This window comes from Ostreococcus lucimarinus, chromosome 20 (assembly GCF_000092065.1).
Source record: "Ostreococcus lucimarinus CCE9901 chromosome 20, complete sequence".
NCBI classification, from domain to species: Eukaryota; Viridiplantae; Chlorophyta; class Mamiellophyceae; order Mamiellales; family Bathycoccaceae; genus Ostreococcus; species Ostreococcus sp. 'lucimarinus'.
In genome coordinates, this window is record NC_009374.1 from 502,513 (window position 1) to 518,471 (window position 15,959).

The 15,959-nt window shown below is 62.0% G+C and overlaps 8 protein-coding genes across 8 annotated transcripts; 7 read left to right on the forward strand and 1 right to left on the reverse strand.

Moving 5' to 3' along the window:
* Positions 1–655: 655 nt before the first annotated feature.
* OSTLU_94122 (predicted protein) lies at positions 656–3,907 on the forward strand (the record flags this gene model as incomplete). The annotated part of the gene is made up of 1 exon (XM_001422573.1): positions 656–3,907. The coding sequence occupies one exon, from the start codon at positions 656–658 to the stop codon at positions 3,905–3,907; it is 3,252 nt and encodes a 1,083-aa protein (XP_001422610.1).
* Positions 3,908–4,887: 980 nt separating this feature from the next.
* On the forward strand, positions 4,888–5,316 carry OSTLU_8048 (predicted protein; the record flags this gene model as incomplete). The annotated part of the gene is made up of 1 exon (XM_001422574.1): positions 4,888–5,316. A coding segment is annotated over one exon (429 nt), but the record flags the coding sequence as incomplete, so codon positions are not given.
* A 950-nt stretch (positions 5,317–6,266) lies between these two features.
* OSTLU_19134 (predicted protein) lies at positions 6,267–7,520 on the forward strand (the record flags this gene model as incomplete). The annotated part of the gene is made up of 1 exon (XM_001422575.1): positions 6,267–7,520. The coding sequence occupies one exon, from the start codon at positions 6,267–6,269 to the stop codon at positions 7,518–7,520; it is 1,254 nt and encodes a 417-aa protein (XP_001422612.1).
* Positions 7,521–8,159: 639 nt separating this feature from the next.
* On the forward strand, positions 8,160–11,257 carry OSTLU_19135 (predicted protein; the record flags this gene model as incomplete). Its single annotated transcript, XM_001422576.1, has 2 exons — positions 8,160–8,936; positions 9,092–11,257. The coding sequence occupies 2 exons, from the start codon at positions 8,160–8,162 to the stop codon at positions 11,255–11,257; spliced, it is 2,943 nt and encodes a 980-aa protein (XP_001422613.1).
* A 145-nt stretch (positions 11,258–11,402) lies between these two features.
* OSTLU_51907 (predicted protein) lies at positions 11,403–12,792 on the forward strand (the record flags this gene model as incomplete). Its single annotated transcript, XM_001422577.1, has 2 exons — positions 11,403–12,096; positions 12,154–12,792. Exons 1-2 carry the CDS (start codon positions 11,404–11,406, stop codon positions 12,790–12,792), a joined length of 1,332 nt encoding a protein of 443 aa, XP_001422614.1. The 5' UTR covers position 11,403.
* A 20-nt stretch (positions 12,793–12,812) lies between these two features.
* OSTLU_29604 (predicted protein) lies at positions 12,813–13,496 on the reverse strand (the record flags this gene model as incomplete). Its single annotated transcript, XM_001422735.1, has 1 exon — positions 12,813–13,496. One exon carries the CDS (start codon positions 13,494–13,496, stop codon positions 12,813–12,815), a length of 684 nt encoding a protein of 227 aa, XP_001422772.1.
* A 633-nt stretch (positions 13,497–14,129) lies between these two features.
* Positions 14,130–14,735, forward strand: OSTLU_6724 (predicted protein; the record flags this gene model as incomplete). The annotated part of the gene is made up of 1 exon (XM_001422578.1): positions 14,130–14,735. A coding segment is annotated over one exon (606 nt), but the record flags the coding sequence as incomplete, so codon positions are not given.
* Positions 14,736–15,029: 294 nt separating this feature from the next.
* OSTLU_13493 (predicted protein) lies at positions 15,030–15,800 on the forward strand (the record flags this gene model as incomplete). The annotated part of the gene is made up of 1 exon (XM_001422579.1): positions 15,030–15,800. The coding sequence occupies one exon, from the start codon at positions 15,030–15,032 to the stop codon at positions 15,798–15,800; it is 771 nt and encodes a 256-aa protein (XP_001422616.1).
* Between the last annotated feature and the right edge of the window lie 159 nt (positions 15,801–15,959).

The following is a 15,959-nucleotide window of genomic DNA, read 5'->3' on the forward strand; positions in this document are numbered from 1 at the left end:
CAGCCCCGCGCACGCGTCGAACCCTTCGCGCTCGTAAAACCCCAAACCCTTCGTAAACTCCGCACTCGCCTTGCGTCTCGCCCCTCCGAGCGCCCCGAAATCGCTCGAATACGCCTCCAAAGGCTCATCCATCAATTTTTCTCGCCACGCGTACGTCGGATGCAAAATCGACGAGCTCCCGTGTTGCTGCAACGCGTGCACCACTCCACACATCCGCAGCGCCGACACCGAGCTTCGCAACACATCCACTCTCGCCAACGATTTCAGCATCATCTCTATGTTCTCACTCCGTCGCGTCGCGTCTTCGCACCACGTCGCTCGCACCAATCGTTCGACGTGCCGTCGCTTCGGCGCTCGTCCCTCGCTCGAGTGCATCGTCGCCTTCACGCACGAGTACTCGATCGGCGTCAGGCTCCGCATGTACGACTGGAACTTTTCATTGAACGTGCCGACGTCGTCCGCGAACGACGGCGTCGGCGTCAGCGCGCCGCTGAAACTCGACGCGCTTTCGTGATGATGATGTTGGTGACTCAAACTCGTCGTCGCGCCGTCGCTCGACCGCGTCGGCGCGCGCGCGACGTCGCCGCGATCGCCGACGGCGTCGCTCGCGCCGTCGGTGCCCTCGCGCGCGTCGAAGACGCGCTCGGCGCGCGACATGACGACGCCGTCGCCGCAGATTGCGACGCTCCGGCGTCGAACAATGGCGACGCGCGACGCCCTCGCGGCGTTCTGCGCCGCGTCGGCGCGCGACGACGACGCGACATCGCTCGCGGACGACGTCGCGCTCGCCGAGATCGCGCGCGCGATCGCGGACGGCGCGCGCGCGGTTTTAGACGTCGTCGTCGACCTGGAAGGATTTCTCACAGCGACCGAGCCAAAGCCGCGGGCGCGGGCGACGGAAATCCTCGCGCACGTCGCCGAAGAGTGCGCGATGACGCTGGATGATCGCGCGGTGCGCACGCTGAGCGCGTTCTTCGCGTCGAGGTTGAGCGATTTCGCGTCGACGGCGAGCGCGGCGCGCGGCGCCGAGGCGTTGGTGAAGCGAGCGAACGCGGAGGCGATCGAAGCGACGTCGAGGGCACTTTTCGCGGAGTGCGACGTGCAGGGGTTGAGACAAAGCGATAGGGAAGCGTGCGTGCGGTTGGCGATCGAAATGCTGCGGAGTGCGCACGCTGGGGCGTGCGCGCGCGGGGCGGGGGACGGGGAGCCGAACGAGGCGTTGGCGAGAATAATCGGCGCGTTCGATGGGGAGAAGGATCCTAGGTGCGTGTTGGGATTGTGTGAGGTGTGGACATTGTTGCCAGGGGCGTTTGAGCGGTTCGGGGAGGGTGGAAAGGCGGTGTACGAGGAGAATGCGGAGGAATTGTACGACGTCGCGGCGAGTTACTTTCCAGTGAGTTTCAAGCCGCCGAGAGGGGATTCGATTAAGATTTCTCGTCGCCAACTCGCGGAGGCGGTCGAACGCGCGATGACGGCGTCACCAACATTCGCACCGTGGGCCGTCGCGCACGCGTTGGAGAGTTTGAACCCTGAACTAGGTCCGGGGAAGATGGCGGACGCCGCGCGCGCGGTTCGCGCGATGGGCGAACGTTTCGGCGCGAGCGTCATGGAAGAATACATGGGTATCGTTTGGCAAGCCATGCGCGCCGCATTGGCGCATCCCAACGCGACGAAGATGGAAGAAGACGACGACGTGCAGGCGACGACGCCGATGGCGGTGATGACGACGATGTTTGCCAGCGAATTCACTCGCGGCACGCTCGCGCGCGCGGCGTTGACGGATCAATGCGTGCGCGACGCCGAAGTGACTTTGCGTCGCATGGCGAACGACAGCTCGTCGGATGACGTCGACGGCGCGTGCGCGATGGAGACCTCAGACGAGGGGTGCTGTGGCGGTGGTTGCGGCGGTGGGAGTAAGTCGTCCGGCGAAGAAGCGGCGAGGGGAAAACTCGTCGTTGCGACGGCGAGTCGCGTGCTCGGTGCGGTTGCCGCGGCGACCCCCACACTCGCGCATGATGTCATACACGGCACTTTAAAGTCACTTCTCGACGCCGCGAAGATTCCACGCGAAATAGATGGACTTCATTCGTCCAAAGCGGCGTACTTGGCTCTCATTCTTGCCACGCCCGCGCTCGGCGGCGCGTTGGATTGCTGCGAACGGAACGCCGAATCAAGTGTGCACATGAGCGTCTTGGACGATGAAAGTGAACGGTTGGTGGGGCTGTTTGCCGACGCAGCGCTGGGAAAGATCGAATCCCCGAGCTTTGACGAAGGCATCGTTTTAGGTTTAGCAGGATTGCACATGTTGTGCAAGTTTCCATACAGATTCGGTCTGGCGAGCGCTGAGTCGCGAGTCGCCGTGGCGAGCAAGCTATTCGATGCGATGATGGCGCAACACGTAAACGAGTCCGAGGCCGATATCGAAGTGCGCATTGAGCGTTCGATCGATGCGCTCGTCGCCGCAGCGAGCGGTGCGGACGCAAAACTCGTTGACGCGATGTCGACGGGCGCCGTCGCTCTCCTTGCAGACAAAGTGACAGTTACGAATTTGCAAACCGTCGAAGCGACGCGAGCGATTCGTGCCCTCTGCGCCCTCGCGGCAGTAAATCAGATGATTCGAAACGACGTCGCGCGATTGTTTTGCGGCGTTGTGCGTGATGCTATCGAGATTGGTTCGCCGAATGCCGAGGATCTGGTGTCCGCGATGTGCCGCGACGACGACGGTGTACTGACGCGGTTTGTTTCATCCGACGAAGCACAGCGAGCGTGCGCCGATCTCACCACATTTTGTCTCGCGCGTGATCCTGCCACAACTGCAGAGTCCACCGTGCGCGTCGTCGCGAGCGCGGTGGCGAATTGTGACGACGCGACGCAAGCGCGATTCGCCGCCGAAGCCGTCGCGCTCTCGCGCGAAAAGCCGCTGATGGCTTGCGCGGTGATTTGTGGACTACGACCGCAAGCGGCGTTCGAAGCGACACACATGGTGGCCGCTCTCGACGAATTAACGCGCTCGCGCGGCGACCGAGGATTCTCGATGTTCGTCGCCGCCGCCGTCGGTTCGGCGACGCACAAATTCCCGAGCGTGGACTTCGCGCCACCTATGGAAGACTTGACGGACGAGCGCACGACTTTCGTTCTCGGTGCGTGCTTGCGCGCGCGAGCGATGCGTCGAGACGATTCGTCGCCATCTGATGCGCTGGTTTCGTGTCTCGTTCGCGCTCTCGACGACAGTTCGTCGCCTGAAGCGTCGAGAGGCGCGGCGATGGCGTTGAGCATGGCTGTGGGATTCAGCGCTGCGCATCGCGACATCGGGCTAGGTTTGAAGTCTTCGACTCACGCGAGCGAAAAGTTCCTCGCGTGTCAACGTTTCTTCACGAAAGTTGCGCCGACTTTGATCAAGGGCGCGTACGAAGCCGTGGGCGCGAAGCGCTTGTCGAGATCTTACGCAGTCGTCAAGCTCGCCAGCGGCGTCGCCCCATCCGTGGCACTCAGTTCGCAGTTCAACCTGTTCCCGCTGTTACCAGACGTGTTACACGCACTCACCGTCGGTACGCTCGCCGGTGACGACGACGCCGTGCGCGCGGCGCTCCTCCTCGTCGGCGCGCGACTCGCCGAGCCCGCACTGTACGATGCCGGCAGCGAAGGCGCGACGGAGCAGAACGCCGTCGCTCTCATCGACGCCCTGTGCGCCATCGCCACTGCAACGAGCACAATGTCCATGGAGTGTCGGGAGCACGCCCTCGATGCTCTCGTCGCGGCGTCGACGCTCAAGTTCAGCGCCGTGTACCCGAGTCGCCGGCGCGCGCTCGACGCCGCCGTCGTCGCGTGTGACGATCCTAAACGTCGCGTCCGCCGCGCCGCCGCGCGAGCGCGACAGGTATGGCTCAAATTAATGACCTCTACTTAGCGTCATAGCTAGTCCATTCATCACGCGCGCCTTTAGTCCTAGCGATGCAACGGAACGTTCTCTCGCGTCCCGCTCGCTCGCGTCCCGCTCTCGCGCCGCACACCGCGACTCGCGGCATGCCGGACGCCGCTGGTTCGCGCGACGACGACGTCGGTGTCCCCATAGAGCGCGATGTCGCCGACGCTCCGTCGACGTCAAAACCCGCGAGCGCGTCCAAACCGTGCGCGTTCTTCGCCCGAGGTCGTTGCGGTGGTGGAACGCAGTGTCCGTTTTCACACGCGCCGAGCGTCGTGCGCGCGCGCGCGACGCACGCGTCCAACTGCGGATGCCCGGAGTGCAATCCAATGCGCGCAAAACCGCGCGAAAACGGCGCGAACGACGCCGATGGGGCGGTATCATCGGAGAGCGAGGAGGAGGGCGCCGTCCCGAACGCCGTCGTCGAGCGCGAGGCGCGCGAACGCGCCGCCGAACGCGCCGAGACGCTGCGGCGATGCGCGACGATCGCGGATGAAAATCGGTGCGAATTTTGGCGCGAGTTCCTGCGCGAGGCGAGCTCGGGTCGAGGGAATCGTTTGGTGCCGTATTGGACGCGCGAGGACGACGCGCCGCCGCCGGCGACCGGACCGCGACCGCGACCGCCGGATGTCGGCGACGCCGACGCGCGCGCGCGCGCGAGACCGCGTCGTTCGATTTAGCGCACTTAGCCTCTGAAACCGCACCCTCGCGGTCGTAGCTCACGTTTTAGATTGTAGCGTATCGGCGTCCCGAAGCGCGTCCCGAGGCGCAATTCCACTCAATCGCGCCCGCGCCGCCCGCACTCGTCGTCGCTCGCGCTCGAACCGCGCGCTCTCGGCGCGCGACGTCGCAGACGCCTCGCCCGCGCCGTCATGTTCGATCTCAAGCAACTGTTCGGCTTAGCGCCGACGCCCGAACAAAAAACCAAAGAGTGCAAGCTCAAACTGCGCAAACTCCAGCGCGAACTCGAGCAACAGATTCGCGACGTCGAGCGCGCGACGACGAAGACGACGAGAGAGATCAAGCTCTGCGCGAAGAGAAACGACCAGAAAAGCGCGCGCGCGCTGGCGAAAGAGATCGTGCAGGCGAGGAAGGCGATTGAAAAGTTGTACACGAGCAAGGCGCGCGCGAGCTCGGTGGAACGCGCGCTGACCAGACGGGCGGCGACGCAGACGAGCGTAAAAACGCTCGAACGCTCGAGCGAAGTGCTGAAAGCGATGAACGCGCTGGTGAAAGTGAGCGCGGTGCGCGATCAGGCGAGAGAATTGAGCCGGGAGATGACGAGGGCGGGGATCATGGAGGAACTCGTGGAGGAGGCGCTGGCGGATGATTTAGAGGACGAAGACGAGACGGAGCGCGCGATTGAGGATATTTTAAAGGAAATCGCGGGGGAGGTCGTGTTACCCGACACCGGCGTCGAAGAGAAAGTCACGCGCGAGGCGACGATCGCGGTGGAACCGACGACGACGACGACGACGACGACGACGGAAGATTTAAAGGCGCGACTCGAGCGCATGCGGCAAGAGGCGTAGCGAGTCGCTCGTTCGCGCGTTTCAAACGCAAATCATCGCCGCGCGCGGCGAGCGATCTGTATCATCAATCAAAACCATTCTCGCGCTGTGTCTCCACGCATCGACGTCGCGCCTTCGCGCGCGCCCGCGTCGCGCTCGATTCGATTCGCGTCGTCGTCGTCGCCGCGCTCGACGCATTCAATTCCAAATCTACATTCGCGCGCTCGTCACCGCGTCACACGCGCGCGCGCCCCATGACGCCGCGCGCGCTCGCGAACGCGTCTCCGCGCGTCGCGCGCGGGCGTCCGCGCGCGTCGACGCGCCGCGATGGACGTCGACGCGCGACCGCGGGCGCAGGGTTCGTTACGCGGACGCGTCGACGCCGCGTCGCGCGCGCGGCGAACGAGGACGCGGCGAGCGAGCGAACGCGCGCGAACGCGTCCGCGATGCCGTCGAAGACGCTTCGCGGGATGTTCGACGCGGTGCGAGGGTTCGTGCTGGAACCGTCGCGGGACGGCGGCGAAGCGTCGAGCGGCGGCGCGAGCGGCGGCGCGAGCGCGAGCCGACTGCGAAAAGTCATCGGATCGTTCGTCATGGACGTTTCGCAATCGTTCGATGAGCTCACGGACGCGCCGTCGATGACGACGGACGGCGCGGCGAATTTGAGGACGACGGCGGCGCGGCGAAGACGGGCTCGGACGCTCACGGCGGAGCGACGGCGACGAAGACGCGACGCGAAGACTCGGGATGAGCTGAGCGCGCTCGCGCCCGAGGTTGAGGTTCTGACGTTGAACGCGGTGCAGAGACGCGCGATCGGGTTGGATTGCGATGAGATGCACTTTGTGCCCGTCGGCGACGCGAGCGGTTGGAGCGCGGCGTTGTTGCGATACAAGGCCAAGGAAGGCGTGGAGACGCGAAGACCGATCGTCATGGTGCCCGGATGCGCGTCAAACGGGATGACATTTGATGTCGATAAGACGGTGAGCTTACCCAGGTATCTCACGGAGCGCGGGCACGAGGTTTGGATCGTGGAGACGCGCGGCGTCGGGTACGCGCGCAGATGGACGAGACCGAGGTCGGATTACGTCGAGGTCGCGCCGCCGACGGACTCGGTCGGCGAAGGAAGCGGTGGTGGAATAGAAATACCGATGATGCGATCGGTGGGATTCGGGCTCTGGGACTTCGACACGCTGTTGAATGAAGATTTGTTTTGCTCGTGCGAGTACATCGCCGAAGTCTGTCGCCGTGGGGATTTGGCGGGCGTCGGGCATTCGATGGGTGGAATGCTCCTCGCCTCGCTTGCGGCCGTAGGACCGAAAGAAAGCGACATCGGGGTGAATTGTTCGTGGTCCATGACTCGCGTGTGCACGATGGCGTCGTGTTTGGAATGTTCCTCGGAGAGCGACCCGGAATCGCCGGCGTCGGTGTACGCGCGTTTCGCCGCCTTGGCGGGCCATCTCCCGCGAGGACTCACCGCGAATCCGAGCACGACCACCGTGCACTTACCAATAGCGCCCGCAAGCGTAGCCACCGCGGAGGCGTTTCAATTCGTGCTCGGTCCACCGCCTCCCATCGACGGCGACGGCGCGTCGGCGCCCGATCCCGCCAAGGCGTTTTGGAGAAATTCAGTCTCCCCGGTGACGTGCCATCCCGGCGCCACGGACTCGGAATTCCTTCGACGACTACTATTACGAGGCTTCAACAACGTCCCATTGTCGTTGCTGATTCAAATGGCAACACTGTTCACTCCCGGAGGCATGCGCAGCCGCGACCCATCCATGGGCGTCGACGAATCGTCGAGCGTGCGCGCCAGAATCGCTCGAGACAGCGAACGATTAAAGTACCTCGACGAGCTCCAGCGCGCGCGCGTGCCTGTTCTCGCCATCGCCGGGGACGTGGACCCGATTTTTCCCCCGAACCAAGTCAAAGCGTACGCCAGAAAAGTAGACGCCGAGTACCACGTCTTCGGCGACGCGTCGTCGCCGCGCGACGACCCGGACACCCATTACAGCCACTACGACGTCATCTGTGGCCGACACGCCCCTCACAAAGTCTTCCCCATAGTCGCCGAGTTTCTCGAGCGCTGATTTCGACGTTTGTAATCGCATCGTATCGAGTCGTCGCGCTTCGCTCGCCTAACCGCCGCGTCGCCGCACACCGCGCCGCTCGCGCGTCCCGCGCGCGGCGCTCGCATGCGCACCGCGTCGCGCTCGAACGCGAGTGTGCAAACGGTCACGCCCGCGCGTCCCGTTCGCTCGCCCGCGCGTCGCTCGCGTCGCGCGATGACGGTCGCCGAAGCCGTGCCGCCGCCCCCGAAAGCGAACCAAAGCCAACGCGGCGCGTCCTGGCGCGCCGAACACCGCGAAGCGATCCTGAAGGGCAGCGCGAGGACGCACGTCAGCGACGCTTCGCCGACGGTGATCGATTTCTTGACGAACGACGACGCGCTGGTGGGACCGAGGAAGTGGTTGGGCGCGGCGACGCGCGCGGCGACGGGGGACATTTTCGGCGTCCCGAGTCACGCGCGACGGGTGCTCAAAGTGAGCCCTCGAGCGGGGACGGTCGAATTGATCGGTGACGAACTCACGCCGACGCACTTTAAATTCCTGCGCGGGATCGATGGGAAGAATGGGAAGTGTTACGGTTTGCCGGCGTGGGGCGAGGGCGTGTTGAAAATCGACGCCGAGACGGGAGAGACGAGCATGATTGGAAAGTTGCCGGGAGACATGAAGTGGCAGTGGCACGGCGGTTCGTTAGGTCGCGATGGAGCGCTGTACGCGGTGCCGTGCAACGCGTCGTCCGTCCTGCGGGTGTGCACGAAGACGGAGGAGGTGAGTTTCATCGGCGGCGACGTGATTTCGCCGATGAAGAATAAGTGGTACGGCGGCATTCAAGCGCCGGATGGTTCGATTTACGGCGTGCCGTATTGTTCGGATAAAATCATACACATCGTTCCAGAGACACAATCGGTGGAGATGCTCGAACTACAAGGAGCGACTTTGGAGCCGAATAGCTACGCTTGGCACGGCGGAATCTTAGCGCCAAATGGCTGCATTTATTGCTTTCCCAGTCACGCTCGTCGCGCGATGAAGATTGACTGCGCCACGCGCACGTGCACGCTCATCGGCGACGATCTCGGAGACAAGCGGTACAAATTTGGCGGCGGATGCGTCGGCCCCGACGGCGACTCGGTGTACGCGTTTCCGAGCGATTACAAGGCGGTGCTGAAAATCGACACGAGAACCGACCAGACTTCTTTAGTGGGCGAAGGACTACCCGGAATGCTCCCAGACTTGCTTAACAAGTGGCAAAACGGTGTTCTCGCGGGCGACGGTTACATATACGGAATCCCGTGCGACGCACCGTCTGTGATCCAAATCGACCCCGGGACGGATTCGGTGCACTTCCTCGGCAACCTGGGCGACTTACCCGACAAATACCAAGGCGGTTTCTTAAATCGCGACGACGGCGTCGTGTACTGCATCCCCGAAAACGCTGAAAACGTCATGCGCATCTGCCCCGTCGGCAGCGACGCGCACCCACCGCCCCGCAGCGGCTTCGATCACGACGCTCGTCCCGAAAGTCGTCGCGCGGCGGCGTTGTAACTAAAGTGTGGTTTCTGAGCCACTTCCCGTTATCCCTTCGCGCGTCTCCGCAGACGCGCGCGCGCGACCGCACGTGCGCGCCGGCGCGTCGACGCCGATCACGCGCGCGCACCATGCTCCCGTCCTGGCTCGCCGGGAGCTCGAGCGATGAGTACAGCGGCGACGAAAGCGAAGGCCCGCGATCGCCGTCGAGGTTGAAACAGATCGGTTCGACGGTGAAACACGAGGCGAAGGACCGCCTGACGAAGCTGGCGCGAAGCGGAACCGCGAGCACGGCGGTGGATGGACTCACGGATTTCATCGCGGACCCGAAATCGCACGCGGCGGCGACGAAGATTGGAAATTTGAAGGAAAAGTCCAAGACGCTGTGGACGAACGCGATGCGGGACGACGAGGCGAAGATTGAAAGGACGAAAAACGCGACGAAAAAGGCGCTGGAGATCACGGAAAAGTTATGCGTGAACGCGGATCCCGATGGTGAAGTCGCGCACACGTTTGCGGACGCGGCGAGACGGATGAAGGATATCGTGGATACGGGGAAAAACCGCGAAGAGGTGCTCGAGCTGAGCAAGACGCTGGGGAAGGATGTGTGGGAACGGTTGAGCACGCGAGCGAAAGGAAACGAACACTTCACCGGTATGCGGGGAACCGTGGAAAGGATCGTGAACAGGGTGAAGGGGCTGATGCAAAAGTTGCAGGATGAAAAGATGAAGCGAGACGAGGAGGCGGCGATTTCCGCCGTGTTAAACAGCGAGGCGGCGGTCGACGAGATTGATTCGCGGCTTAAGACGTTGGCCGAGGAGAGTAAAGATGTGTGGAGTGATTTAAAGGCGGATACGCAACTTAGAGCGTTGATTAAGGAGGAAGTCGTGCCGGGCTTCGAGCGTTTGATTCGCGGAGCGGTGCAGGTTTCGTGCGAGCTCATGTCCAAACTCGAACTCCCGCGCGTGGACGGGGTGTACGATTCCCCGATCGGATCGGTGTGTTATCACGTAGATAACGTGCACTTCACCGAGTTCCACGTGTCCAAAGAGTCGTTACGGGTGATCAATCACATGGATGAGGACGAACTCGGCGCTGGCTTGAGCACGACGGTGGAGGTCAGAGACATAAACACCGTCATGCAAAATGTGGAGTTCGCGTATTGCGAATTTCCGCGAAACTGGGGGGTTGTGGACGGTGAAGGATTATGTACAGTCACAGTGGACGGCGCGAGCGTGGGAATTTCGTACGAAATCATCATCAACACGAATCAGTTGATGAAACTCGTGAACCAAGGAGTCGAGTTGGCCAAGGACGACGGGAAAATTGCGGAGATGAGAGAGAAGATTGAAGCCAAGATGAAGGAACGTAAAGAGGCGAAAGAGCGAGAGGCGGCGCGGGCGCAGGCGGCGAAACCGGCGGCGACAACACCCGTTAAAATCGAGAAGTGCGCGTCAATCGATTCGGACCGCGAAGAGTTCGGTTCACCCACGGGAGAGGTTGATGCGCTAGGTTCCGCGCTCGATCGCGCGTTTGGTGGTGGTATGTTCAGCGACGCGCACGACGATGTAGACTCGCCGCCGTTATCGCCGACGTCGCCGACGTTTCACGACGCCACGGACGACGCTCGTATCTTGGGGGCCAAGGAAAAGCTGATTCGCAATCGCAAGGTGGTGAGTGAAATCTTAGGTGACGACTTTTTGGGCGAAGAACCCGTGTTAGAGCTTCGCGTACACACGACGCACATCTCAGTCGGCGAGCTGGACGTGCAAATTAGCGGCACGTCCGCGGCGTGGTTGTACAACATGATTGCTCTCGTCCTGACGCAACAGCTTCGCGGAACGATTGAGGAGAAAATCAACAACATAACGGTCAAACAGCTCGCGCGAGTGAGCGGTGCCGTTTCCGCGTACAGCGCTGGTCTAATTGAGGTTTCCATCTACCAAGACGACGAATCGGACGACGACATCGGCTCGATGTTATCCGGCGTCACGGGCTCGCTTCGCGAGAATCCGGGCGTCTGGGGCGAAGACTGGAGATGTTCGCACTGCCCAGGTGAAGCCCCCGAACACGTCGAAGCGCGACGCAAGTTTGGTTCTCGATCGCATTCAAAAGCCTCTTTCGAGGGTTTGGACGAAATCGTCGAAGAAGCTGACGCGATCGAGCGCGCGGAGGCCGCGCGCCGGTCGCTCGAAGACGAGGACGTCGACTGGCACGACATCGCGAGTCCGATGTGAGCGTCGTCCTCCGAGTCAACCTAGCATGTTATTGAAATCGTAATTTGAATTCACTTCGCATCGCGTCGGTTCCGTCGCCGTCGCGCGCGCGTCACCAACCTTTTCGAACGTCGTCGCCTCTCGCGCCAGTCGTCGCCTCTCGCGCGATGGCGAAGCGATCGGAACCGAAACCCGCGAACGCGGAGGACAACTCGCAGACCGGTAAAATCGCCATCGTCGCCCTCGCCGCGCTCGGTTTAGCGATCAAGTCTCGCGTCGCGCGCTCGAAAGCCGACGCCAAACCGTTCGTCACGCGTTTACCGACCGCGACGAACTCGACGCCCGGCGCGTCGTCGAGCGTCGATAAGAGCCCGTCCGGTCGCGCGTTGCGCTCGCCGTTGCGTCCTCGCGACTCCTCGACGCGTGATCACGCGGCGGAGGGTTTGGCGTTGATCGAGCTCGAGGCGCGCGGCGTCGCCGTCTCGGTGTCGCCGTTCGGCGCGACGATCGTCTCGCTGCGCGCGGCGCGGCGCGGGGACGCGGACGAGAAGGATGACGTCGTTCTCGGGTTCGATGATTGCGAGAGTTACGATGAGGTCGAGGGAAGGCCGTATTTTGGTGCGGTGTGTGGACGGGTGGCGAATCGAATCGCGCGCGGGGAATTCGCCGTCGGCCGAAGGACGCACACGCTGGCGAAGAATAACGGGGAGAATACGCTGCACGGCGGGACTTCGGGATGGGATCGTAAGCGGTGGACGGTGGAGGATCAAACGCGAAGTAGTGTGACGTTGAGTTACGTGAGCGTCGATGGTGAAGAAGGGTTCCCGGCGAACGTGAAGATGTACGTGGTGTACTCCGTCGTCGGATTCGGCGAACGCGTCGAACTCGAATGCGACGAAGACGCGGGCGAGGTGAAGCTTTGCGTGCGAAATTGCGCCGAGGTGACGACGAAGATGACGGCGACGGCGGATGCGATGACACCAATTTCCACGGTGCAGCACACGTACTTTAATTTGAACGGACACGCGTGCGGGGAGGATTGCTCGTCGCACGTCGTCGAGATGCCGAATTGCGACCGGTACGTCCCGGTGAACGAGGACACGCTGATTCCCACGGGCGAAGGTTTGCGCAAGGTGGACGGCACGGCGTTTGATTTACGTTCTCCGACACCGATGTTTGAGAAATCGAGCGAAGGCTACGACAACACGTTCGTCATCGCCGGCGCAGACGCGACGAGACCGACGAGCGAACTCCCGCGCGCGGCGCCGCGATTGGCGGCGCGCGTCACGTGCGAAGACGCCGGACGCGTTTTAGAGGTTTTAACGGACGCCCCGGGCGTGCATTTATACACCGGCAACTTTCTCTCCGAGAATATGGTCGGGAAGAAGAAGGAACGCGCGCGATACCGCAAGCACGGCGGATTCTGTCTAGAGACGGGCTGGTTCCCCGACGCCGTCAATCAGCACTCGAAAATCGGCGCCTCGTACCCGAGCGTCATGGTCAACCGCGGCGACACGTACTCGCACACGCTAACGTACCGACTTTCGAACATTTAATAGGGAATTACACCACGCTATCAGTACGAGAAGACGTAGAAGCGCAACAAGAGCGTCAAAAATACTACGCCTACGAATATCGCGAGCGGCATGTACTTTTGAATCAGCGCCTGTCTACTCAAATCCCTCGCCCTTTTGCTATACTTTTTGCTCGCCGCGCTCAAATTCCCGCTCATCGCGCTCACTCGATCCAAACCCTCGCCCTGGGCCATGATATCGTTGATATTCCTCGTCATGATTTGTTGTATATCCGCCAAATCCGTGTTCAACTTGTTTAAATTCCTCTGCGTGCGCGCGTCGCTGTACAGCGCCTTGGTCCTCTGTATGAAGGTATCAAACTTTATGAACGCGTACGGTCGCGCCACCGCGTCGACTTCCCGTCCATTTTGTCTCGCAAACTCCTGTTGCAGCTCCTCCAGGTACTGATACGCCAACTTTTTCGGGTACGTTCGGTCGCACACGCACAGGTAGCACACGCCGTCGTCGACGACGTAGTGCATCAAGTGTTCGCCCGTCTCGATCGTCATCCGCGACGGCGGCGGATTCGGCGCGGGTTCGCCCAGCTTTTTAAACAGCGCCTTCGCCTGTCGCTTGCACGTCTCGAGCGCGCGCGACTCGACGTCACCGTTCGACGTCGAGGCGTCGAGCGATTCCGCGAGCGGTAATCCATCGTTCGCGCGCGCCAAGAGCGTCAGTTTCACCATCGTTCGCCGCGCTCGAGGCGTCGACCGACCCACGGGCGCGCGTCGCGTCGATCGTCGAGCGATTCGCGCGCGATTCGCGTCGCGGAGTGTCGCGGCGGCGGCATTTCCGCGGCGCTTCCGCGGCACTTTGCGTCGCGAAACGCATTCGTTCGCAGCGTGGACGCGATGAGCGGCGAAGAGGTGCGCGCGAACGCGACGCGCGCGCGCGCGAAGGGTGAACGGTTTGGCGACGCGCGGGGCGGTCGAGCGCGCGCGAGAACGCGCGCGAACGCGACGAAGGACGAGGAAAGACTGACGATTTGAGATCTGCCACAGTACAACCCATTTCTGAATGACTTGAACGACGCCGACGTCGAGCACGACGCGGGATTCGGACCCGAAGGCGCGTTTGCGGGGATGTCGTCGTCGACGGCGACGGCGAAGAGCGATGACCCGCGAACGATGGCGGAGAGTGGGAGCGTGTTCGGAGGGTCGGCGAGCGCGAACGCGCCGGCGGCGAAGGAGGCGACGCGCGGGTCGATACGCGAGGACGGAGGGAGCGCGTCCGCGAGCGCGTCGGGAGGGAGTGGGATGGCTTCCGCGTTCGTCGGTGGGACGAGCGATCCGAACGCGGAGGCGCCACAGCGGAGACGCGGTTGGATTTTTAGCGTTTCGTATTATCAGCAATTTTTCGACGTCGATACAGAGGAGGTGACGAAGCGCGTGTCGAGCGTGTTCACGTCGCCACATAAAGGAACGTTTTTGGACGATGTGGCGGGAAATCCTGATCTGTACGTGCCGATTTGGGGGAGCGCGACGTTGGTGTTCTTCACCGCGCTTGGAAGCGCGTGGGGCAAGTTTAACATGCGTAAGAGCGAGGGCTGGTCGTTCGACGCGAAGTCGGTGAGTTTGAGCGCGGCGTTGATTTATGGGTACGTCTTCTTGTTCTCGCTCATCGTGCACATGACGTTAACGTGCTACGCGCGCGTCGACAACTTGCGCGTCACCGACGTGTGGTGTCTGTACGGGTACAGCATTCTCGCCTTCATACCGGTGTGCATCTTAGCCACCGTTCCCGTTGAGTTGTTCCGGTGGTTATTCACCGGCGCGTGCGCCGCGTTGAGCACGTTGTTCCTCATGTCCAACGTTCGCAAGCGCGTGTTATCGTCGAGCAAAGGCACGACGTTTGCCGTGAGTTTCGTGAGTTTCATCGGCGCCGCGCACTTCGCCTTTGCGTTGATTCTCAAACTCTTCTTCTTCCAGTATTACTTCGGGCACTGATTAGCCACTCACAGCGTTGTAATCTCATAGCGGCGATTAGAATCGATCGACCCGCGTCGTCATCTCGAGTCGGCGTCTCGAGTCGGCGTCTCGCGCGTCGCATTCCTCATTCCTATGCGTGCCCGTCTCGCTGGACTCGCGCGAACGCTCCCATCACCGCTCGCGCGCGCGCACGTCACTGCGCACCACCACCTCCGCGCCGTCTCGTCGTCGTCGTCGTCGTCGTCGTCGTCCAAACGTTGTCCCAGAGCTTTGTCCCCAAACCTCGCGAGCATGGGCAATCGTTCGTCCTCGACGTGGGACGCCACGCAAACGCAAGAAGACTTCATGCGAAACGACCGCGTGATCGTTGTTTCGGCCGCGGATGACGTGCTCGGGAGCGAGACGAAGGAAAACGCGCACAAGTTCATCGAAGGGTCGTCGACGACGCCGCGCGGGACGCTGCACCGAGCGTTTAGCGTGTTCCTGTTCGATGACAGCGGACGGTTGCTGCTGCAACAGCGCGCGGCGAATAAAATTACATTTCCGAGCGTTTGGACGAACACGTGCTGCTCGCATCAGCTGACGGGACAGAAACCAGATGAGATGGACGACGCGTCGGCGATCGCGAGCGGGGCGTGCGACGGCGCGAAACGCGCGGCGACGAGGAAATTGAAACATGAACTCGGTATCGACGCCAAGGACGTGCCGACGGAGAGCATCAAATTTTTGACGCGTTTACATTACTGCGCCGCGGATGAGTTCGCCGAGAATGCGAATCAACCGGTGGGAGGGACGTGGGGCGAGCACGAGATGGACTACATTTTGTTTGCGAAAATCGCGCGCGCGGGCGAGTCGTTGCCGATGGCGGTAAACGCGGAAGAGATCGACGACACGAAGTGGGTGACTGCAAGCGAACTTAAGGCGATGATGGACCAGTCCAGTGGGTTGCGATGGAGTCCGTGGTTTAGGATCATCGCCGAGAAGTTCTTGTATGCGTGGTGGACCGACTTGGACTCGCTCGACAAGCACGTCGACGTCGAGACGATTCACAAGGTGATGTAGACGAGAGGTGCGTATTTTCTTCGAATGACAACCGCGTGCTTCTTCCTTTTTCAATCTTATGCTTGCATCTCGATGATGACAACTGTGACGGGCGGACTGCACGGGGTGATATCCGGATGAACGATTAGTCCTAGCGTTAACTCACGAGTGCGCTCCTGA